A 23,929-nucleotide genomic window follows, 5' to 3' on the forward strand; every position below is an offset into this window, starting at 1 on the left:
ATTTAAGCTGATTGTGTTTGATCATAGTTGAGTTTCCTGGGTCAGGGTCAGAGCAGAGATACTCAATACTGTGTGATGGATTCAGATTCTTTACCTTCATCCTGAAGTGTGCACTAGTACCTATTGTTTATGTCAGGATGTAAAAAAACTGGTACATTTCTAATTTTATTTGGACCTTTTGTGATTGTTTTGCTGATTTGATACATACCTTTCGAGCCTTGATTTTTTCGTTTGGTGGATTTAGTTTTTGGGTATGTTTTGTCTTTCTTATTAATTCATTTGACCTAAATTATTAATTTTACTGCATTGCATTAGTCTCTACAGTCAAATCAGACTGTGCCATTCATTGCTGGTTAGAAAGAGGAACTGAACAGAAAACCTACTTTTTCTGTTTAAAGTGGTCTATGTGTCTTTGGTAGTAGTCATATACATACATCCCAGCACCAACATGTTCAAAACAAAGAGAACAGAGCACTTCTTGGGAACAGAGCATGCTTGGCAGTGAATTGTTATGTCCTGATTCACCCTGAGACCCATTTTGGGCGTTGGCTGTGGCATCAAACCACACCTCCAAACTCAAGTCTTCTTCTCAGCTGCATTTATTGAAAATGAGGAGGAGAAAAATCAATGACATCCCTGCAGCCCCTCTTTTAATGACTAAAATACTTTATCTAATTTGTTTTTATCCACCTGTGTTTCTATAGCACCTTTCCCTTTTAATTATTTATTCTCTCTGTGAAGGACATTGTGTTAAAGTGTTTATGAAGTGTGCTGTACAAGTAAAGTCTGATTGATTGATACTTTATTGTAAATGTTGTCGTGTACATGAGGAGAATACCACACAGTCAGCCCTGCAATTCTCTGACATCAGCTCTGTGGCAACAGGAAACCCCCCACCCCCTCACCATTTCCTTTTGTACATTCAGAGAAACGTCATAGTTGAGGCTGATGGAGTCTTCTGGGTCAGGGTCAGAGATACTCTGTGTGCTTCAGATTCTCTACCCATCATCCTGAAATGTGCACTCCTTACCTCTCCTTCATGTGGGAGTTCAAACTGGGGTGAATGTAGTGGAGGTGATTTAGAATCACACTTGTGATGAGGTTCTGTTGTTTTTTAAAATATTTTTAATTGGAAAAAAGGCATAGTTCAGAATAAGAACATTCAACAGGGTAACACTGGATATCAGGGTATTCATTGGTTCTTCTTACAGAATGTCATGAATCAAAAGAAAGATAACAAATTATGGAAGGTAGCTCAACATGTTCCTTGTTTTCTCTGTTCGACTCACCTGCTGGTAGGTAGTCAGCATGACAGCTCACCTGCTGGTAGGTAGTCAGAATGACAGCTCACCTGCTGGTAGGTAGTCAGCATGACAACTCACCTGCTGGTAGGTAGTCAGCATGACAGCTCACCTGCTGGTAGGTAGTCAGCAGGACAGCTCACCTGCTGGTAGGTAGTCAGCATGACAGCTCACCTGCTGGTAGGTAGTCAGCATGACAGCTCACCTGCTGGTAGGTAGTCAGCATGACAGCTCACCTGCTGGTAGGTAGTCAGAATGACAGCTCACCTGCTGGTAGGTAGTCAGCATGACAGCTCACCTGCTCTCATGTGTTATTTTCAATGATCCAAAATCAGTTGATGACAGCACAGAGGTGATAAACCAAGACTGTAAACATTGTACACAACTTAGAGCAACCACACATTCAGCCATGGAGCACTTGGCCAGTGGTGGTCAAACCAAACCATCTCCACACCTACAGCTCATTTGTTCATGTATCCTCAGTGATCCACAATGGCTCCTGTCTCTGAGCTGCTGCTGAATACTTTGAAGGAGCTGGTCAAGACAGACCTGAAGGAGTTTATATGGTACCTGACTAAGAACATACCAGAAGGCTTCCCTCACATCCCAACAAGCCAACTGGATGGAGCTGACAAGCTGGACACTGTGGATACGCTGGTGGACACCTACGGTGATGACGATGCTGTGAATATCACACTGGAGATCCTGAGGAAGATGAAGCAGAACCAGCTCGCTGAAACATTAAAGAGAGAATATGATAAGAATAAGAGAGAACATATCACAGGTGAGTTCCATTCATGTTAAAGACTGACAGACACAGCCACACATGCACGCACGCACAAACGTATGCACATATTTGAATACTTTATTTGGGTAAAGTTAAAACATCACATCAAAGAACGCAAAATACATCAAATGTATCATGGAAAACAAACCATCTTCTGCACAAAAACAATATTTCATGTATTCACCACATTAGTAAAAATCTTGTCACCATTGTCACTAAACCAACTTGCCATCACTTGGGAATGCTTGTGAATTGTGACTATTGATAGCAACACCTGTCTAACTGCACTAGCAATCAGGTCCACAGTGTGTTCAAGCCTAGCAGTGTAAAAGCCTTTCTATGTAACCGAGTTGAGATGATAAAGTCACTCCTCAAGTTGAAATACACCCATCTGTGCCATTCAGCTTATCTGTGGCGTAGCTGGTTAACATTGGGTGCTTCGGTGGGCAGGAAAGTGTGTTGGCAATACAGAGGACACAGATTTGAGACTGGTGTTAGCTTGTGTACGAGGAAGCCATACTGTGTGTGGCAGCGTGACGCCTGTTGTATTGGTGCCGTGACTCGGATCTGCAGTTGTGCTTATGTCAACGGCTGGGGTCGCTGTGGAGTGAGTTCATAGGGTGAGTGTTACTGAATTGAAAAAGTGATAAACTCACTCCCAAAGTTTAAATAATCCCACATGCATCAGGCCAGTGTTGTCGTAGCTGCTTCTGTGTCTCATGCTTTAGTCCTCGATGATGTATCCTGGGATGTCTTCTCAAAGCCCAAAAAGTTGTCATCTGTGTCGGTTGCACACACACAAACACATTGGAGCTGTGCCTGTTTTCATGTTCTAGCTGGCTTCTCATCATATAGTGTTGATTGGGTTGATTACTAGTGATAATAAAAGTGATCAGTATAACAAGAATGAGATATGATGACAATATCATAGAAGAATAACTGAATTGTTTTTTCCAGATACAGAGCAACTGTCAGGTCGAGACAAACTGAAATGGAATAAAGGTCAGTTCCACCTTTGTGTTGTCAGAGTTAAAAGACTGAATTTGTATGAATGAATGCAAAAGCAACTCACTCTGATTAATAACAATACCAACACACACACACACACACACACACACACACACACACACACACACACACACATTCACATTGTAACCTGCATCTGACGTCTAGTAAAAGTGGTAATAATGAATTGGATTTCAATGATAGTAATCACAATAATATTGATAAAAATCACAATATTGACAATATTGAAGAATGAACTCTGTGTTGCAGTTCAAGACGAACTGAAATCCTCTTACAAGAAGAGGGTTAATAAGGTACATGAGGGGACGTCAACGGAAGGTAATCGCATCGATCTAAACAACACCTACACCGAGCTGCACATGATCGAGGGGGCCTGGGGAGGGGTCAGTACTGAGCATGAAGTCACACATATTCAATCCATAACCCCAGCCACAGGAAAGACCATCAAGACCAGCAACATTTTCAAACCCCGGCCTGACCAAAAAAAAAAAGTGCTGACGCTTGGCATCGCTGGAGTGGGAAAGACGTTCTGTGTGCAGAAGACTGTTCTGGACTGGGCAGAAGGAAATGAGAACAAGCACATTGATTTCTTGTTTCTGCTTCCTTTTCGCCAAATGAATCCTGACAAAGAAGAAGAAGACCGCAGTCTGATTGAAATGCTTCATGGATCTTTCCCTGAAATGAAACCAATCAAGACTCTGGGAAAGGAATCTAATATTCTGTTCATCTTTGATGGCCTGGACGAGAGTCGACTGCCTCTGAACTTCAAAACAGTTCTGAGAGACGAGACAGAGCGGGCCTCCATTGACGTCCTGATCACAAACCTCATCGCAGGAGAGCTCCTCCCCTCTGCCCTCATCTGGATAACCTCCCGACCTGCTGCAGCCAATCAGATTCCCCGAAAGTACATTGACCAATGGACAGAGATACGGGGGTTTGATGAAAAACAGAAGGAGGACTACTTCAGGAAAAGAATCAGTGATGAGGACCTGGCCAAAAGAATCATCGTCCATGTGAAGTCATCAAGGAGCCTCCACATCATGTGCCACATACCAATGTTCTGTTGGCTCATAGCCAGTGTTCTAGAGAGACTATTGGGTGGAGCAGAGAGAGGAGAGATGCCCAAGACTCTGACTGAGATCTACATAGACTTCCTGGAATCTCAGATTGACAAAATGAATGAAGAGAAGATTCCCACAGGAACAATTATTCTTCAGCTTGGACAGTTGGCATTCCGTCAGCTGCAGAAGGGACATCTGATCTTCTATGAGGACGACTTGAGAGAGAGTGGCATTGATGTCAGAGAGGCGTCAGTGTACTCAGGTTTATGCACTCAGATCTTTAAGATGGAGGGGAAGAACAGTCGGAGGCCGGTGTTCACCTTTGTGCATCTGAGCATCCAGGAGTTTCTTGCTGCTTTATATGTGTTCCTCACATTCAACAACAGCAATGAGAATCCACTGGACAAACAGAAATCCTCACACAGGAAGTTTTGGTCATCACTCAGACGCAAACCTCTGGTTGACTTGCACAAGTGTGCAGTGGACAAGGCCTTACAGAGTGAGAATGGTCACCTTGACCTCTTCCTGCGCTTCCTCCTGGGCCTCTCACTGGAGTCCAATCAGTCCAATCTCCAACGAGGCCTTCTGACACAGACAGGAAGCAGCTCACAGACCAATGAGGAAACAGTCAAGTATATCAAGAAGAAGATCAGGAAGAATCCCTCTCCAGAAAGGTGCATCAATCTGTTCCACTGTCTGAATGAGCTGAATGACCATTCTCTAGTGGAGGAGATCCAAAGCTACCTGAGCTCAGGACGTCTCTCAGAAACCCAACTCTCACCTGCACAGTGGTCAGCTCTGGTCTTTGTGTTGCTGTCTTCAGAAGGAGAGCTGGATGTGTTTGACCTGAAGAAATATTCCAGATCAGAAGAGGGTCTTCTGAGGCTGCTGCCAGTGGTCACAGCCTCTAAAACGGCACTGTAAGTAGATGGACAAAACACTGTATTGAAACTTGGGTTATGAATGGAGTATGTGATCACTGATTTACGGATTCAATTTAAGAAACAGAGTTATTGAGCACATGGTCAAAAGTAATTCATTAATGGATTGCACACTTATCTTTCATGTTTTATTGACAGACAAATATGCGACTTGTTCAGTCGCTTTGTGTCTCGACTCCCAATAATGAGGTAGAAAGAGCCAGTTTCTGAACACTGATTTGGAGAAATCCACTCCTGACGTTGACTCTGTTCTGACTCTGTTCTGACTATCTCATTCCACTCGCAGTACCACAGATACTCACACCGCAGCTCAAATGAAGACTTTTATTCTGAAAATAAGCAAATAACATAGATAGCATATATAATAACATGGCTGGCTGTGTTCACAGTTCAGTTAATGAGTTTGTCAGCTTTATTTTAGTGAAAGTGGAATGACTCAGTTCTCTAGCCAGTGAGTTTACAGTTGGTGCAGTTGGAAGGAGCTCGCCACTCATCTCCAACTGAAAGCTCAATCCATCATTTAAGGCATGACAAGTATGGATACATGATGATTTCACCTTTTAACCCATTTGTGCCGGATGCTGCGCGACGCAACATTCCATCTACCGCCGGTTGCTGCCTTGCGCACATTTGAATCTACCGCCAGTTGCTGCGTGGCGCAGCATTTTTTATTTGTCGTACTTTTCATGAGTGCAGCATATAATGCACTGTCATTGGTTCAAATACACATGAGGTGGGTCGTGTGGTTTTTTTTGTGGTACAAATGTCGTGTGGTTCACCGAACGCACTTGTATGTCTGATTGTTTTTCGGCGAACCACACGACACGTGGTTTTAAAAAATCAACAAGACCCACCTCATGTGTATTTGAACCAATGACAGTGCATTATATGCTGCACTCATGAAAATTACGACAAATCAAAAATGGCGGTAGATTCAAATGTGCACAACGCAGCAACCGGCGGCATTCGGCACAAATGGGTTAAAATTAAGTGAAATGATTAGAAAATATGTTTTTCTAGTGAAATATGTTAAAATACCAAAACAGCCCATGGAAGGGATTTGGACGAAAATGTAATTATGTGGTAAATATATGGTAACCTAGCTCTTCAAATCCTGACCCACCTGGCCTTAGATCAGCTCATGGGACTACACAATACTGCACTAACCCAATAGCTAGAAAATACTTTATACCAGATGTAGAAATCCAGTCACTACAAATGTATCCATGGTTGCTTGCTCCCCTGTTGATAGCAACTATAACTCTCACTTATGAATTCTTATCATAATGCACCACAGTGATCGTTTGGCTGCATGTATTTATTTGTATACCTCATTCAGGCTGAATGGGTGTCACCTCACAGAGAGATGCTGTGATGCGTTGGCCTCAGCTCTCAGCTCAGACTCCTGCCACCTGAGAGAGCTGGACCTCAGTAATAATGATCTAGGTGACGGGGGGGTGAAGCTGCTCGCTGCTGGACTGGGGAGTCCACACTGTCAACTACAGACACTGAGGTGAGGTCTTTTGGGGTGCAGAAGCATGAGTATCTCGGGCCATTATAACACACTAGTTTGAATGTTCTTCACTTGAATACAATGTTTCTAGCCTTTCAACTGCTAAATGAAGAGGATTTAAAGCTGCACATGTACATTAGAGACGAATAATCAGATTTTTGATATCAGATGGAGTGACACTATTTCCCCAGGTTGTCAGGCTGTGGAGTCCCAGAGGAAGGCTGTGTTTCTCTTGCTTCAGCTCTGAGGTCTAATCCCTCCCACCTGAGAGAGCTGGACCTCAGCTACAATCACCCAGGAGACTCAGGACTGGCGCTGCTCTCTGCTGTACAGACAGATCCACTCTGTAAACTACAGACACTGAGGTAAATGCTGAATATGTGGCTGGACGTATCAATGAGATTAATCCACAGTATATATTTTCCACATGATCATGAGTCTGTCACCCAACCACTGTGGGTTCTTCTGTGGTTGAAATAGTGTGGACCATGGTGGAGAGTGCAGGCTCAAACCTGGGCTGATCAAATGTAAGTGAATTAGCAGAGTTCAAACAGAGCACCAGTATTGAATTCATATGTAAATCTAAAATATTAGTAAATGTGAATTAGTTGTATCCCTTGTAAAACATTTTAAGTTAATAAGTAATATTTTGTGAAAAAAAGAATGTTGCCATAACAAGATCACATTGTGAATATTGGGATTCAATCAATCAATCAATTGTATTGATTTGTTGATTATTTTTGTCCTCTCAATCAGATGCCTGTGAGCTCACACTGGACCCAAACACAGCAGACAGACGCCTCTCTCTGTCTGAGGAGAACAGAAAGGTGACACGGGGGAGAGTGAAGCAGCCGTACCCTGATCACCCAGAGAGATTTGAGCGCTATGCACAGGTGCTGTGTAGAGAGGGTCTGACTGGGCGCTGTTACTGGGAGATAGAGCGGAGTGGGGAAGGGGTTGTTATAGGAGTGACATATAAAGGAATCAGCAGGAGAGGAGAGGTTAATGACTGTGTGTTGGGATTCAATGACAAGTCCTGGAGGCTGTTCTGCTCTGATAACAGTTACTCCGCCTGGCACAATAATAACAGGACTGTCATACCTGTCCCCTCCTCTGGCTCCCACAGAGTAGGAGTGTATCTGGACTGGCCGGCCGGCACTCTGTCCTTCTACAGCGTCTCCTCTGACACACGGACCCTCCTGCACACATTCCACTCCACATTCACTGAGCCCCTCTACCCAGGGTTTGGGTTTTGGCTTGGGTATGGCTGTTCAGTGACCCTGTGTAAACTAGTCTCAGGGAGAACACACTGAACACCAAAGGCTCAAAGATGACGGATCATAACATGATGCAGTTGGATAGTGGTGTGTTTTCACTGAGATGTTGGATGTACAGATGTTCCCTCTCCCAGTGTGTAGGGTGTAGGGTGTAGTGTATAGTGTGTAGGGTGTAGGGTGCAGTGTGTAGTGTGTAGTTTGTAGGCTGTAGTGTGTAGCGTGTAGTGTCTAGTGTCTAGTGTCTAGTATGTAGTGTGTAGTGTGTAGGGTGTAGTGTACAGTGTGTGGTGAACAGTGTGTAGTGTCAGTGTAGCTCTTGAGATGAGTAGCCCTGCCTGAGACCTGTCAGCCCAAATGTCTTCCTCGGACCACAAGGAGAGAGTGGATGTATAGAAGAAATTCAACTGACGGTGAAACAATCCAGATGAATGATGAGATGATCAAATCAGACTGATGATGAACTCTGAGAACAACACAGGAGAGAGTGTCTGTATGTATATAAGAGTTGGTTAGATTGGGTGTTTGACTTGTGATGCTGAATTACTGTTACACTATGAACGGCGGCGGAACCAAAAGACGGCGCTCAGGGGTATGATTAGCCTGAAGGCGTATTTAATAATAATAATAATAATAATAACAAGGGAAAGGGGTAGGGGAGAGAAGGAGGGGGGTAATCAGATAGAGTGGTTGTGGGTCGGTCCAGGGTTCGGCAGGCAGGCGGTAGTCAGACCAGCAGGGGTTCGGCAGGCAGGCGGTAGTCAGATGAGCGGAGGTTCGGCAGGCAGGCGGGTAGTCAGACGAGCGGAGGTTCGGCAGGCAGGCGGGAAGTCAGACGAGCGGAGGTTCGGCAGGCAGGCGGTAGTCAGACGAGCGGAGGTTCGGCAGGCAGGCGGGAAGTCAGACGAGCGGGGGTTCAGCAGGCAGGCGGTAGTCAGACGAGCAGGGGTTCGGCAGGCCGGGAGGTCCAGTAGTAGGTCCATGGAAGGGTCGACGAGGGGAAACACCAGGGAGGACGGGGTGTCGAGGGACGCAGTACGATCTGGCACTGGAGAGAAGATCGGGCAGGGTTCTTATCGGCAGGTGATTGACGATAGGGAACAGGTGCGCTGTCGCCTGGGAAGACGCTCCAGTGATGACCGCCGCGGCCTCGAGGTGGTGCCAGAGGGTTGGTTGGGAGGGGGAACCGTAACAATTGCGTTGCTGTGTGTAAGGTAGCAGGGAGTGGATGTGAAGACAGCTCTCCTTCTCTGTCAGTACAACATGGACAGTGTCTTCAGAACATCCTAATCTACACAGTGTGTAATTGATTCCTATGCAAATCAGAGACCCTATAAAAACAAAGATATTTTTTCCAATATGACATGAACTATTATGCTTGCATTAAGATGGAATTAATTCAACTTATTGAGTGATTTGTTGATGACATGTTTGCATTTTAGCTAATTTTAAGACTGCCATAGCAAACGGTCTGAATATTTATGTACATGAGGTATTTCTGTATTTCAGTTTTAATAAATGTACTGAAATTTCAAAAATCGTGTTTTCGCTTTGTCATTCTGGGGTATTGTGTGTGGATTGATGGCAAATTATTTTTGTTTAATCCATTTTAAATTGAATCAAAAACACAACAAAATGTGGAAAAAGTGAATGGGTCGGAATACTTTGCAAAGGCACTGTTAAATATCTAAAATATCTGAACAACATGCAGTGTGCTTGAACCCCTGATCAGACACAAGCACTAGAATAGTCTCAGGAGTGCCAACGATGCACGGCCTAAATCAATCAATGGTGTTAACCAGAAAGTGCACAAAAAAAGGATCCATAATGGTGACAAAAAGCCATAGATTAAATAGGTGGGTATAAACCCTGAACACCATAGATTAAATAGGTAGGTATAAACCCTGAACAGCATAGATTAAATAGGTAGGTATAAACCCTGAAAACCATAGATTAAATAGGTGGGTAAACCCTGAACACCATAGATTAAATAGGTAGGTATAAACCCTGAACACCATGGATCAAATAGGTGGGTAAACCCTGAACACCATAGATTAAATAGGTAGGTATGAACCCTGAACACCATAGATTAAATAGGTGGGTATAAACCCTGAACACCATCGATTAAATAGGTAGGTATGAACCCTGAACACCATAGATTAAATAGGTAGGTATAAACCCTGAACACCATAGATTAAATAGGTGGGTAAACCCTGAACACCATAGATTAAATAGGTGGTTAAACCCTGAACACCATAGATTAAATAGGTGGGTATAAACCCTGAACACCATTGATTGATTTAGGCCGTGCAAAATTGGCACTCCTGAGACTATTCTAGTGCTTGTGTCTGATCAGAGGTTCAAGCACACTGCATGTTTTTCAGGTATTTTATAGATGTAGCCCTATGGGAATTTTGGGTATTTCCTAAACTCGTATTTTTATTTTGTTTATTTTCTTTTCAAACATGTTTTCCAGAATGTTAAAAATGTTTAAATAATGTTTACATGCATTAAAACTATGTATTAGTTAAAATGCACTTACCTGGAGTGAGGACCAATCAGGAGTCGGGGGTCAAAGTTCAGGAAGTGGGAGGAAGATGGACGTTGGGAGAACACAAGGAGAACGAGACCGGAGGAAGAAAGAGAAGGACATGAGTGAGAACTGCGACATTAGAAGTTGGTAAAACACCAAATTAATGCGTGGTATAGTAAATGTGCTTCAAGACTGCACGAAGAGTGAGTTTATAGACATTTTATTTGAAGTTTACAGGGTAATAGTTGACGGTTTTGAAGAGTATTAGAGTATTCACCAAGGAGAAAGAGCGGACGGCTAGTCAGCGCGAGTTAGCTAAGAGGACTTTGCCAGCGAGTAGCCTGCTCGGTTGCCCTTTTGTGCATCGTCTGAGGAAGCACTTATCTCCAGAACCCTATCTGCTTTGCTGTCGGACGACGTCTTCAACCACCGGCATCGCCAGAACCGCGTTGTCGCGGCGTGGATGAACGACAACGACCAGCACTACGGCAGTGAGTTTCTTTTGTTTGCTGCGCAAAGGTTTGAAGCGACCATTTTGTCTCCACGATCCCGAGCAACGTTACGGGCCTGCCACGTGTCCTCCTTTGACTGTGACTTGCGGTTTGGGTACCCATTCATTTCATTGAGCATTTATTTAGTCATTTGCCGGCTTAGCTTTAGCTTCAAGTGAAACTGAATGTGTGTGAATGTGTGGTCATTGAACTGAATTGTGTTTATTTGTATTGCACTTGAAAAGCCAAACCAAATCATTTTACTTTTGTACTCAGACTGTTTACTATATCTTTCAGTAAACAGTTGAAACGTATTTCTGTTGAAGACTTGCATTTCATTGGATTAATGATGACCGGTGACATTTCTATTCAAGCGTATTACATGATTAATATTGTTAGCTATTTAAAATAGTTAAAATATTAATGTAACTTTAAAAGGTAAGGCTTATTTAACTAAGCATGGATGATAGTTACATACATTTATTGAGGTGTAAATGCTAACAAGTAGGTAATAATTAGGTAATTACATTAGAGCATTAATTAACACTAGAGAGAGAGAGATCTCTCGCTACATAGGAATTTGCACTCCACACTAATAGCCAGACACGCTAGGGGGCGTTACAGGAGTTTGTAAAGCTTTCGGTTGGTCTGATGCTCATGGTCAGGTGCAAGCAAAGAGAGCATGACAGAACAGATGGTCCTCTGTGCCTCAGTTAGTAGAGCATGGCGTTAACAACGCTTAGGTTGTGGGTTTGATTCCTGCTGGGACCATCTACACAGCAAAATCGACAGACTCAAATGAACTCTAATCGAGTTAATTTCAACACCTTTAAAGTGTCCGGAGGGGTCCACTACCCACAGAGTGAATTGAACACTTTTGAAAGTGTTGCCATGTTTACACTATAATTGAGATAATATCAATTCTTTCTATAGTTGAAATTTAACACTGCTAAACACTTACCAGTGTTACATGTTTTCAACTCCAGTGTTAGAAATTAACTCTCTCAGTGTGATTTGAATTTCTATAAAAGGAGTTGCCTCATTAACACTATAAAGTCAAAATATGCTACTATACAATTAAAATAAAACATTTAAATATTTCAATAATTCGGTATTAAACCAATTAAAAATAAGAATGACATACAAGTTGATTGCTTCATAAAAAACATTTTTTATTTAGTTATCATCCAGATCTTGATGGCAGATAAATGGCAGACAAAACAAAGACAATTTAAATGTACACATCACACTGGCTCCCTTCTGTAGGTAAGCAAAGGTACAAAGTAAATATGCATGGTTTTTATTACTAAGCATTTCATCACATCTTATTTACAGATGGAATGAACAAAATTAGATGATGTATGTCGCAGAATAGTACCAGACTTTGAGGCTTATTTATTCAAAATAAAAAATAAAAAATAACTTCACTGCGACAATTTTGTGACAGAAGTGCAATCTCTCTTTACTGAGAACTTTTCTACATATAAGAATAGGGCACTATGTATGCTTTGTGACTATTCTCATTAGAGCACTGCTTGTCAAATGGTTTGAAATGGGTCAGTTCATCCACGCAGATAACAGAAAACTCATGCATTTGGTCTTCTATACAGTAGGCATTAAAGTGGTCATCATAGTACATTGTTTCTACATTACAGGCTATTATGAAAGCACGCTCTTCGTATATAATAATATCACAGATCTTTTTGAAAGCAGGGAGATCATCGTTACATCCAGTGCATATGAACAAATCAACCTGGTACTCAGTACCATCATTTCTGTCCCAGTTGGTGCTTGAAACACTTGAACATGCTTCTAAATATAATGTCTGACTAAGTTCTTCCCCACCTTGCAAGGTGCTGATTGTTTTTGATGTTTTAGGACCAAATTCAAATAATCTAAAACAATAATTTTCAAATTGAAACACCAGTTGGCGCTGATGCTGCTTCACCAATGATTTGGTGAGATTTTTGAAATCTTTACCACATCTTTTGAAAAATGTGTGTTTGGCTTCAAATCGCATGCACCACATATGGATAAGAGGGCCAATTTTTTGCATGCATCTCGGATAGTGTATCATCAAATGGTGCTTGGGGATCAACTTCTTGTCGAGAAACAATGCTTTGAACAGAGTATGGTGATAACAGATCAGATGTTTCAAGTAAGATATCATCCCATCAGTTGTGGTGTAGGAAAACACTATATTGACTATTTGTATTAGAAGCAGAAGAAAGTTCCAGTGACTGTTATCCCTTTCAATGACATCACCCAATATAAGTGGAGTGTTGCGCAGAAGACACCATGACTGGACGGCATTCTGACCCAGGTGTTTGCTCTTATCATCCATCTTTAACCCACTTGGTTTGTTTTTATGTTCTGTGTAACCGTAATTAAAGCTCTGTATCCTGTCTGACAATGAGTTCAAAGAGACATAGCCCTGTTTAACAAGGTACTCAAAAACCAGCTTAAGTTCATACTGTACCACACCCTCTAGCAAATCATGCATTATATCAACAGCATAGTTATCAGTGTTATGGAAATACTCTAATGAATTGAGCACACATGACTTTTTAACACCATATAATGACTGCAGTTCAGGATTTTCATTTAGTGCCCTACAATGTTCAGTATGACCCTCTTTGGAACGGAAAATTAACCCAGGATGATTCTCAGTAAATACAGATTGCACTTCTTCCTTACTCATTAAACAAAACCTACAAAAATGTGTTGCACTGAAAGATTCCACAAATCCCAACAAGACATTTAAAGTCAGATTATCTCCTGTTACTTGAATTACTGAGCCAAACAATGGTTTTTTAGTTTCTAAGATTTTCAGGTCATCAATAAGAGGCTTTAGTATCACATGAAAACCATATGTCTTCAGATCTTCAGTGTAGAATAGAGCTGCAAGATGTACATTCATCAGTACTGAGTTACACTTGGGTGGAAGATTTTTTAGAGTAAAGTAGACACCCCCAATTTTGTGTATCACCTTCTTGGAACCAAGAGGGTTAGCAGTTTCAAAATCGTCGTAATCGAGCTACTCACAACCAACACACATTTCTTCAGCAGAGAAAAAACAAACCCAAACAACTTGTTTTCTTCCTTTTATCACACTGAACTCAAATGCACAAATGTTGTCAACAAGTCACTCAACAAGTTGAATTGAGTCCATCTTAAATCAAGGATAATAGTTACAACTATCTTTGTACTCAGACTCAATTCAACTTGTTGAGTGACTTGTTTAAGATGTTTTTGCTTTTTACCAAATATTAAGAGTGTCATAGCAAAGGGTCTGAACACTTCTGTACATGAGATATTTCTGTATTTCAAAATGTTTAAAAACGTGTTTTCCCTTTGTCATTATGGGGTATTGTGTGAGGATTGATGGCAAAAATAAATAAACGTAATCACTTTTATCTACCAGGTTATTTTATTTATTTACACATGATTCTATCTTTTCACATGGTCATTTCAGTCCATTATGGTATATTGTGTATTATTTCTGGTGTACATGCAAACAAGACATGCCTCTCTGACATGTGGAGAGTCAACATGAGGTCACACGGCTCTTTGTTTCACAAACACTTTGTTTATATGGACATCATCATCATCATCATCATCATTGTAGTAAATGAAGGAACTTGACTCCAGGGTTAGTTCAGGCTAGTAGACTAGTGCTGCCTTCATCAGAATGAGAAGGAGGAGGCAGAAGGTGAGTTACTGTCATTACTACCAAAACACAGAGGCACTTGGGGGGGAAATGAGGTTTGGTAGTTGTGGTTGGTCCATGGGAGAATAGAAGAGGGAAATAAACTATACATGTTAACATAAAGCATGATGGCCTACAGTACCTATTCTATTGTAGTCTATTTCACTATCAGATGCATATTATTTAATTTAATAATGTATATATATATACATTAAAAAAAAAAACATATTTATATAATAATAATATATAATATATAAAAAATAATATAACTACACACTACACTCTAAACACTATACCCTACACACTACAGACTAAACACTGAACACTACACACTACACCCGTCACCCTACACACTACACTCTACACACTACACCCCACACACTGCACACTGCACACTGGGAGAGGGAACATCTGTACATCCAACATCTCAGTGAAAACACACCACTATCCAACTGCATCATGTTATGATCCGTCAACTTTGAGCCTTTGGTGTTCAGTGTGATCTCCCTGAGACTAGTTTACACAGGGTCACTGAACAGCCATCGCTCCAAAGCCAAAACCCTGGGTAGAGGGGCTCAGTGAATGTGGAGTGGAATGTGTGCAGGAGGGTCCGTGTGTCAGAGGAGACCCTGTAGAAGGACAGATTGCCGGCCGGCCAGTCCAGATACACTCCTACTCTGTGGGAGCCAGAGGAGGGGACAGGCATGACAGTGCTATTATTATTGTGCCAGGCGGAGTAACTGCCATCAGAGCAGAACAGACTCCAGGACTTGTCATTGTATCCCAACCTACAGTCATAACCCCCTCCTCTCCTGCTGATTCCTTTATATGTCACTCCTATAACAGCCCCTTCCCCACTCCTCTCTACCTCCCAGTAACAGCGCCCAGTCAGACCCTCTCTACACAGCACCTGTGACCAGACCTCAAATCTCTCTGGGTGATAACGATACGGCTGCTCCTCTCTCTCCTGTGTCACCTGTCTGTTCTCCTCTGACAGAGAGAGGCGCCTGTGTGCTGTGTTTGGGTCCAGTGTGAGCTCACAGGCATCTGATTAAGCAAAAATAATCATCAAATTAATACATTTGAATAACTTGTTATGGTAACATTCTTTTTTTCACAAAATATTACTTATTAATTTAAAATGTTTTACAAGGGATACAACTAATTCACATTTACTAATATTTTAGATTTACATATGAATACAATACTGGTGCTTTGTTTGAACTCTGCTGTACCCTGGTTCTTGAGTAATATCACAGTCCTATTCTCTACAGCGTTGGTGACTTACATTTGATCAGCCCAGGTTTGAGCATGCACTCTCCACCATGGTCCACACTATATCAACCACAGAAGAACCCACAGAGGTTGGATGACACACTCACAATCATGTGGAAAATAGATACTGTGCATTAATCTCAATGATACGTCTAGCCACATATTCAGCATTTACCTCAGTGTCTGTAGTTTACAGAGTGGATCTGTCTGTACAGCAGACAGCAGCGCCAGTCCTGAGCCTCCTGGGTGATTGTAGCTGAGGTCCAGCTCTCTCAGGAGGGAGGGATTAGACCTCAGAGCTGAAGCCAGAGAAACACAGCCTTCCTCTGGGACTCCACAGCCTGACAACCTGGGGAAATAGTGTCACTCCATCTGATATCAAGAATCTGATTATTCCTATCTACAACTTTAAATCCACTTCATTTTGCAGCTGAAAGGCTAGATACATTTTATTCAAGTAAAGAACATTCAAACTCGTGTGTTATAATGGCCCTAGATAATCATGCTTCTGCACCCCAAAAGACCTCACCTCAGTGTCTGTAGTTGACAGTGTGGACTCCCCAGTCCAGCAGAGAGCAGCTTCACCCCCCTGTCACCTAGATCATTATTACTGAGGTCCAGTTCCCTCATGTGGCAGGAGTCTGAGATGAGAGCTGAGGCCAACGCTTCACAGCATCTCTCTGTGAGGTGACATCCATTAAGCCTGAATGAGGAATACAAATAAATACATGCAGCCAAACAATCACTGTGGTGCATTATGATAAGAATTCATGATTCAAGCCAATCGCAGGCAGGTTTGTAGTCAATGTATTTCTAAGTGTGGTATATTTGAAAACTATTGGGTTAGTGAATTATTGTGGAGCCCCATCAGCTGATCTAAGGCCAGATTGCTCAGGAATTGATTGAATTGAATACAACAAATGATTGTAACAGTATTCAGAGAGTGCCCCCCCCCTCCCACACACACACATACACTCTTTGAAATTCTGCCTTTAATGATAAATAGAGCTGAATATGATGTAATTATAAGCTGTACAATAAATGATTGTTGTATTGTGTGCCTTATTCCCATGCTCCCTCCTTGAGAGTGTGAGGGGAGACAGATTTCTCATCTGTCATTTATGATATTGTTATAATCAATATAGCCAAACAACAATCTATTTTAATCAGTATGGCCATGTCATGATGATTATATTTTTTCAGTCATACACTGTTCACTGATTCCTTTATGATCAGTATTGTACTCGTTTATGATTTTATGTAGTAACGGTACGAATCAAGACAGCCAGTCAGGTTGACAGCGGTTATATCTGTCCCCTGGGTTATATCTGTTGGTGGGGATGTGTTGGGTCAGCTGCAAGGCCATCCTGACCTAAAGGGTGGCCTCTTGTTATTGAACTGTGCATGTGTTGCTGTCCCTATGAAATGGTTTCTCAAAAACACATTATCTAAGAAAGGTAAGACGGTATCCTTCATAGATTTTTTTTAAATTATTAAGACCGCTCATCAAGGTAAAATAAATGCCGGCACGGGATGATGGTCTGGGAGCTGACAAAAGAAAAAGGTGGAATACAAAAAAAATGGTAGGCCAAGTGTAGTCACAGTGAATAGTTTTGGAATTGATTGGAATATCATGTAAATGTTCTGTCTCCATCATTGAGTTTTGCAGAACAGGTATCATTGACAATGTAACACACTTAGGAATGATGTGTCTGACAACAAGAATAGTCTGAGACCTCACCTCAGTGTCTGTAGTTGACAGTGTGGACTCCCCAGTCCAGCAGAGAGCAGCTTCACCCCCCTGTCACGTAGATCATTATTACTGAGGTCCAGCTCTCTCAGGTGGCAGAAGTCTGAGCTGAGAGCTGAGGCCAACGCTTCACAGCATCTCTCTGTGAGGTCACATCCATTCAGCCTGAATGAGGAATACAAATAAATACATGCAGCCAAACCATCACTGTGGTGCATTATGATAAGAATTCATGAGTGAGAGTTATAGTTGCTCTCAACAGGGGAGCAAGCAACAATGGATACATTTGTAGTGACAAGATTTCTACATCTGGTATAATGTATTTGCTTGCTATTGGGTTAGTGCAGTATTGTGGAGTCCCATGAGCTGATCTAAGGCCAGGTGGGTCAGGATTTGAGGAGGGCAAACATATTCAGAGAGTGAAGACAGAGCAGCCCCCCTCCCACCACACCCACACCCACACACACACACACACACACACACACACACACACACACACATTATATAGTAATTGATTGGAAGATAATGTACATTGTTTATCTCAATTATTGAGCTTTTCTGTGCAAGTATCATTGATTCCAGAGAATGAAAATGTAACAGACACTTAGGAATGATGTGTCTGGCAACAAGAATAGTCTCAGACCTCACCTCAGTGTCTGTAGTTGGCAGTGTGTACTCCCCAGTCCAGCAGAGAGCAGCTTCACCCCCCCCTCACCTAGATCATTATTACTGAGGTCCAGCTCTCTCAGGTGGCAGGAGTCTGAGCTGAGAGCTGAGGCCAACGCTTCACAGCATCTCCCAATGAGGTGACATCCATTCAGCCTGAATGAGGAAAAAATACATGTAGCCATACGATCACTGAGGTGCATTATGATAAGAATTCATGAGTGAGAGTTATAGTTGCTCTCAACAGGGGAGCAAGCAACCATGGATACATTTGTAGTGACTGGATTTCTACGTCTGGTATAATGTATTTGCTTGCTATTGGGTTAGTGCAGTATTGTGTAGTCCCATGAGCTGATCTAATGCCAGGTGGGTCAGGATTTGATAAGAGTAAAGTTATTCAGAGAGTGAAGACAGAGCAGCCCCCCCTGCCACCGCGCGCGTGCACACACACACACACACACACACACACACACATAATATATCATAATTGATTGGAAGATAATGTACATTGTCTGTGTCAATCATTGAGCCTTTCTGTGCAAGTATCATTGATTCCATAGAATGATAATGTAACAGACACTTTGGAATGATGTGTCTGTCAACAAGAATAGTCAGACCTCACCTCAGTGTCTGTAGTTGACAGTGAGGACTCCCCAGTCCAGCACAGAGCAGCTTCACCCCCCCAACACGTAGATCATTATTACTGAGGTCCAGCTCTCTCAGGTGGCAGGAGTCTGAGCTGAGAGCTGAGGCCAATGCTTCACAGCATCTCTCTGTAAGGTCACATCCATTCAGCCTGAATGAGGAATAAATACAAGCATGAAGTCATTTTAACTCAGAGAAAAATGGACCTATGTGATGTGTTCTATCATTTCCAGTTGCATTTCGCCGCACCTAATTACCATATAATTACATTTTCGTCCTAAACCCGTACATGGGATGTTTTGGTATTTTAACATTTTTCACTAGAACAACATGTTTTCTAATCATTTCACTCCGTTTTAAAGGTGAAATCATCATGTATCCATACTTTTCATGCCTTAAATGATGGATAGAGCTTTCAGTTGGCGTTGAGTGGCGAGCTCCTTCCAACTGCACCAACTGTAAACTCACTGGCTAGAGAACTGACTCATTCCACTTCCACTAAAATAAAGCTGACAAACTCTTTAGCTGAACTGTGAACACAGCCAGCCATGTTATTATATATGCTACCTATGTTATTTGCTTAATGTCAGACCAAAAGTCTTCATTTGTGCCGCGGTGTGAGTATCCGTGGTACCGCGAGTGGAATGAGATAATGGAATGAGAGTCAACGTCAGGAGTGGATTTCTCCAAACCAGTGTTCAGTACTCCGACTGGAGCTGGCTCTTTCTACCTCATTATTGGGAGTCGAGACACAAAGCGACTGAACATGTTGGAGCAAGTCACATATTTGTGTGTCAATAAAACATGAAAGATAAGCATGCATTAATGAATTACTTTTGACCATGTGCTCAATAACTCAGTTTCTTAAATTTAATCCGTAAATCATAATAAGTGATCACATACTCCATTCAAAGATCAAGTTTCAATGCAGTGTTTTGTCCATCTACTTACAGTGCCGTCTTAGAGGTTGTGACCACTGGCAGAAGCCTCAGAAGACCGTTTTCTGATCTGGAGTATTTCTTCAGGTCAAACACATCCAGCTCTTCTTCTGAAGTCAGCAACACAAAGACCAGAGCTGACCACTGTGTAGGTGAGAGTTGGGCTTGTGAGAGACGTCCTGAGCTCAAGGAGCTTTGGATGTCGTCCACTAGAGAACGGTCATTCATCTCATTCAGACAGTGGAACAGATTGATGCACCTTTCTGGAGAGGGATTCTCCCTGATCTTCTCCTTGATATACTTGACTGTTTCCTCATTGGTCTGTGAGCTGCTTCCTGTCTGTGTAAGAAGGCCTCGTAGGAGATTCTGATTGGACTCCAGTGAGAGGCCCAGGAGGAAGCGCAGGAACAGGTCCAGGTGACCATTCTTACTCTGTAAGGCCTTGTCCACTGCACTCTTGTGTAAGTCGACCAGAGGTTTGGGTCTGAGTGATGACCATAGCTTCCTGGATGAGGATTTCTGTTTGACCAGTGGATTCTCATTGCTGATGTTGAATGTGAGGAACACATATAAAGCAGCTAGAAACTCCTGGATGCTCAGATGCACAAAGCTGAACACTTTGTGCAGCCCATACTCCTCTCTGAAGACCTGAGTGCACACTCCCGAGTACACTGAGGCTTTTGTGATATCAATGCCACACTCTCTCAAGTCTTCCTCATAGAAGATCAGATTGCCACTTTCCAGCTGTTTGAAGGCCAGTTTTCCCAGTGACAGAATTAGTTCTTTATCCCACTGTGGATCTCTGTCATGGACTTCAAGGTACTTCACATTCCTCTGTTTGGTCTGAAATACCAGGAAGTGTGTGTACATCTGTGTCAGGGTCTTGGGCATCTCTCCTCTCTCTGCTCCACCCAACAATCTCTCTAGGGTAGTGGCTGAGAGCCAACAGAACACTGGTATGTGGCACATGATGTGCAGGCTCCTTGATGACTTCATGTGTGTGTTGATTCTGCTGGCCAGGTTCTCATCACTGATTCTCTTCCTGAAGTACTCCTCCTTCTGTGGGTTGTTGAACCCTCGTACCTCTGTCACCTGGTCAACACACTCAGGAGGGATCTGATTGGCTGCTGCAGGTCGGGAGGTTATCCAGAGGAGAGCAGAGGGAAGCAGATTCCCCTTGATGAGGTTTGTCAGCAGCACGTCCACTGAGGTTGACTCTGTGGCATCACAACATGTCTCATTGTTCTGGAAGTCTAGAGGAAGTCGACACTCATCCAGACCATCAAAGATGAACAGAACTTTATACTTGTCAAAGTTGGAGATTCCTGATTCTTTTATTTCAATGAAGAAATGACCAAGAAGTTCATTCAAACTGCATTTCTTCTGTTTCATTAAATTCAGCTCCCGAAAAGGAAGTGGAAATATGAACTGGACATCCTGATTGGCTTTTCCTTCAGCCCAGTCCGTAATGAACTTCTGAGTAGAGACTGTTTTTCCAATGCCAGCGACTCCCTTTGTCAGCACATTTCTCATTGGTTTGTCTTGTCCAGGTAAAGGCTTGAAGATGTCGTTGCATTTGATTGGTGTCTCCTGTGTTGCTGGTCTCCTGGATGCTGTCTCAATCTGTCTGACCTCATGTTCGTTATTGACCTCTCCACTTCCACCCTCTGTGATGTAGACCTCTGTGTAGACCTTATCGAGAAGTATTGGGTTGCCTTGCTTAGCTATTCCCTCAAACACACACTGAAACTTCTTCTTCAGGGTGGACTTGAGTTCTTGTTGGAACACCACAGCAAGCTCATCTGAATGACAAAACAATAAAAATATTCCTGGCACACTTTACATTAAGTTGACACAGTACCTGCAGTAACTGTAAATATATACAGTGGGGGAAATAATTATTTGATCCCCTGCTGATTTTGTTAGTTTGCCTGATTACAAAGAAATGAGCGGTCTATAATTTTTATGGTACTTTTATTTTAACAAATAGAGACAGAATATCAACAAAGAAGTCCAGAAAAAAGACATTATATAAAGTTATAAATTCATTTGCATTTGATCGAAGGAAATAAGTATTTGATCCCCAAGCAAAACATGACTTAGTACTTGGTGGAGAAACCCTTGTTGGCAAACACAGAAGTCAGACGTTTCTTGTAGTTGGTCACCAGGTTTGCACACATCTCAGGAGGGATTTTGGTTCACTCCTCTTTACAGATCCTCTCCAAATCCTGAAGGTTTCAAGGCTTTTGCTTGGCAACTCGAAGCTTCAGCTCCCTCCACCAATTTTCTATAGGATTAAGGTCGAGAGACTAGCTAGGCCACTCCATGACCTTAGTGTGCTTCTTGTTGAGCCACTCCTTTGTTGCCTTGGCTGTATGTTTTGGGTCATTGTCATGCTGGAAGACCCATCCACGACCCATCCTCAGTGCTCTGGCTGAGGGAAGGAGGTTCTCGTCCAAGATCTTACGGTACATGGCCCCGTCCATTGGCCCCTCAATGCAGTGAAGTCGTCCTGTACCCTTAGCAGAGAAACAACCCCAAAGCATAATGTTTCCACCTCCCTGTTTGACGGTTGGGATGGTGTTCTTGGGATTGTAGCATTCAGCATTTCTCTCCCTCCAAACACGACAAGTCGAATTTATGCCAAAGAGTTCAATTTTGGTCTCGTCTGACCACATCACCTTCTCCCAAGCCTTATCTGAATCATTTAGGTGTTCATCTGCAAACTTCAGATGGGCCTGTACATGTGCCTTCTTGAGCAGGGGGACCTTGCGGGCACTGCAGGATTTCAATCCGTTACGGTGTAGTGTGTTACCAATGGTTTTCTTGGTGACTGTGGTCCCAGCTGCCTTGAGATCATTACCAAGCTCCTCCCGTGTAGTTCTTGGCTGATCCCTCACCCTTCTCATGATCATCCTTACCTCACGAGGCGAGATCTTGCATGGAGCTCCAGGCCGAAGGTGATTGATGGTTATTTTGTATTTCTTCCATTTTTTAATAATTGCACCAACAGTTGTCTCCTTCTCACCAAGCTTCTTGCTGATGGTCTTGTAGCTCATTCCATCCTTGTGCAGGTCTACAACTCTTACCCTGATGTCATTTGAATGTTCTTTGGCTTGCCCATGGTGGTGGAGAGGTTGGAATGGAAGAGATTTATTTCTTTTGACAGGTGTCTTTCATACCCATAACAAGCAGAGATTAGGAGTACTTTCTTAAAGTGACAGGATTAATCTGTGTGCCTCATGGGCATATCATGACTTGTGACCAAGATGGCGGCGCGCATGCATCGCGACGCTCAGTGTCTCTCCAGAGTTTGCGAACTAGTAGTTATTTGCTTGTTTATCTTAAGTATTCTCGCTAAAAACAGTTTAGCGTTCATATCGTACAGCCGACAAGAACTTCTGGACATCGGTTCCGGCACTCCAGTCATCTTTATCGACGATATACCCGAGATTAGCAAAACAGCGGGTCCAGCTAACTCCGCTACACCGAACGGAAGAGGCCCCAGACCGGCTCGGAAACGAAAACACAGGCGAGGGAGCCGAGGTGGGCTGAGAGCTAGGCTAAAGCTAACTCCACACCGACTCTCACTACCTAGCCTTTTCCTTGCAAATGTTCGTTCCCTGGCAAACAAGATGGATGAACTGCGGCTGCGGATCACCACCCACAAATGGATTATGGACTGTAATATCATGGTTTTCACTGAAACCTGGCTCAACAGCGAGGTTCCCGACAACGCTATCGAGCTAGCAGGGCGCTGCGTTCTCCGAGCAGACAGAACAGCAGGCGACTCCGGTAAGACCAGAGGTGGAGGTTTGTGCATTTATGTTAACAAGACGTGGTGCACGGACACTACCATCACCGAGAGTCACTGCTCAGCTAACCTGGAGTTTCTCATGGTTAAGTGTAGACCTTTCTATCTGCCCAGAGAGTTCACGTCTACTGTTATCACGGCAGCCTATATCCCCCCGGATGCTAATGCTAAGATTGCTATGAAAGAACTGTATGCTGCCATTAGC

General features: G+C 42.8%; 2 protein-coding genes across 3 annotated transcripts in view; one reads left to right on the forward strand and one right to left on the reverse strand.

The window, feature by feature from the left end:
• Positions 1-1,793: 1,793 nt before the first annotated feature.
• LOC310823710 (protein NLRC3-like) lies at positions 1,794-8,531 on the forward strand (the record flags this gene model as incomplete). The annotated part of the gene is made up of 5 exons (XM_083696564.1): positions 1,794-2,085; positions 3,364-5,095; positions 6,456-6,629; positions 6,821-6,953; positions 7,394-8,531. The coding sequence occupies 5 exons, from the start codon at positions 1,794-1,796 to the stop codon at positions 7,940-7,942; spliced, it is 2,880 nt and encodes a 959-aa protein (XP_083552690.1). The 3' UTR covers positions 7,943-8,531.
• A 5,866-nt stretch (positions 8,532-14,397) lies between these two features.
• LOC310823887 (NLR family member X1-like) overlaps positions 14,398-23,929 on the reverse strand; it is a 168,794-nt gene continuing 159,262 nt past the window's right edge. The window contains exons 10-17 of one of the 2 annotated variants that reach the window (XM_083696799.1): positions 19,924-21,712; positions 18,950-19,123; positions 18,310-18,483; positions 17,653-17,826; positions 16,441-16,614; positions 16,087-16,260; positions 15,925-15,971; positions 14,398-15,683 (exon numbers count right to left, since the gene is read on the reverse strand). In XM_083696799.1, coding sequence (XP_083552925.1) covers positions 15,130-15,683; positions 15,925-15,971; positions 16,087-16,260; positions 16,441-16,614; positions 17,653-17,826; positions 18,310-18,483; positions 18,950-19,123; positions 19,924-21,712 — 3,260 coding nt within the window. In that variant the 3' untranslated portion in view covers positions 14,398-15,129. The remainder of the gene's footprint in view (positions 15,684-15,924; positions 15,972-16,086; positions 16,261-16,440; positions 16,615-17,652; positions 17,827-18,309; positions 18,484-18,949; positions 19,124-19,923; positions 21,713-23,929) is intronic. The other variant, XM_083696802.1, reaches the window with a different exon arrangement.

Source organism: Argentina silus (assembly GCF_951799395.1).
Source record: "Argentina silus genome assembly, chromosome: Y".
Lineage (NCBI taxonomy): Eukaryota > Metazoa > Chordata > Actinopteri > Argentiniformes > Argentinidae > Argentina > Argentina silus.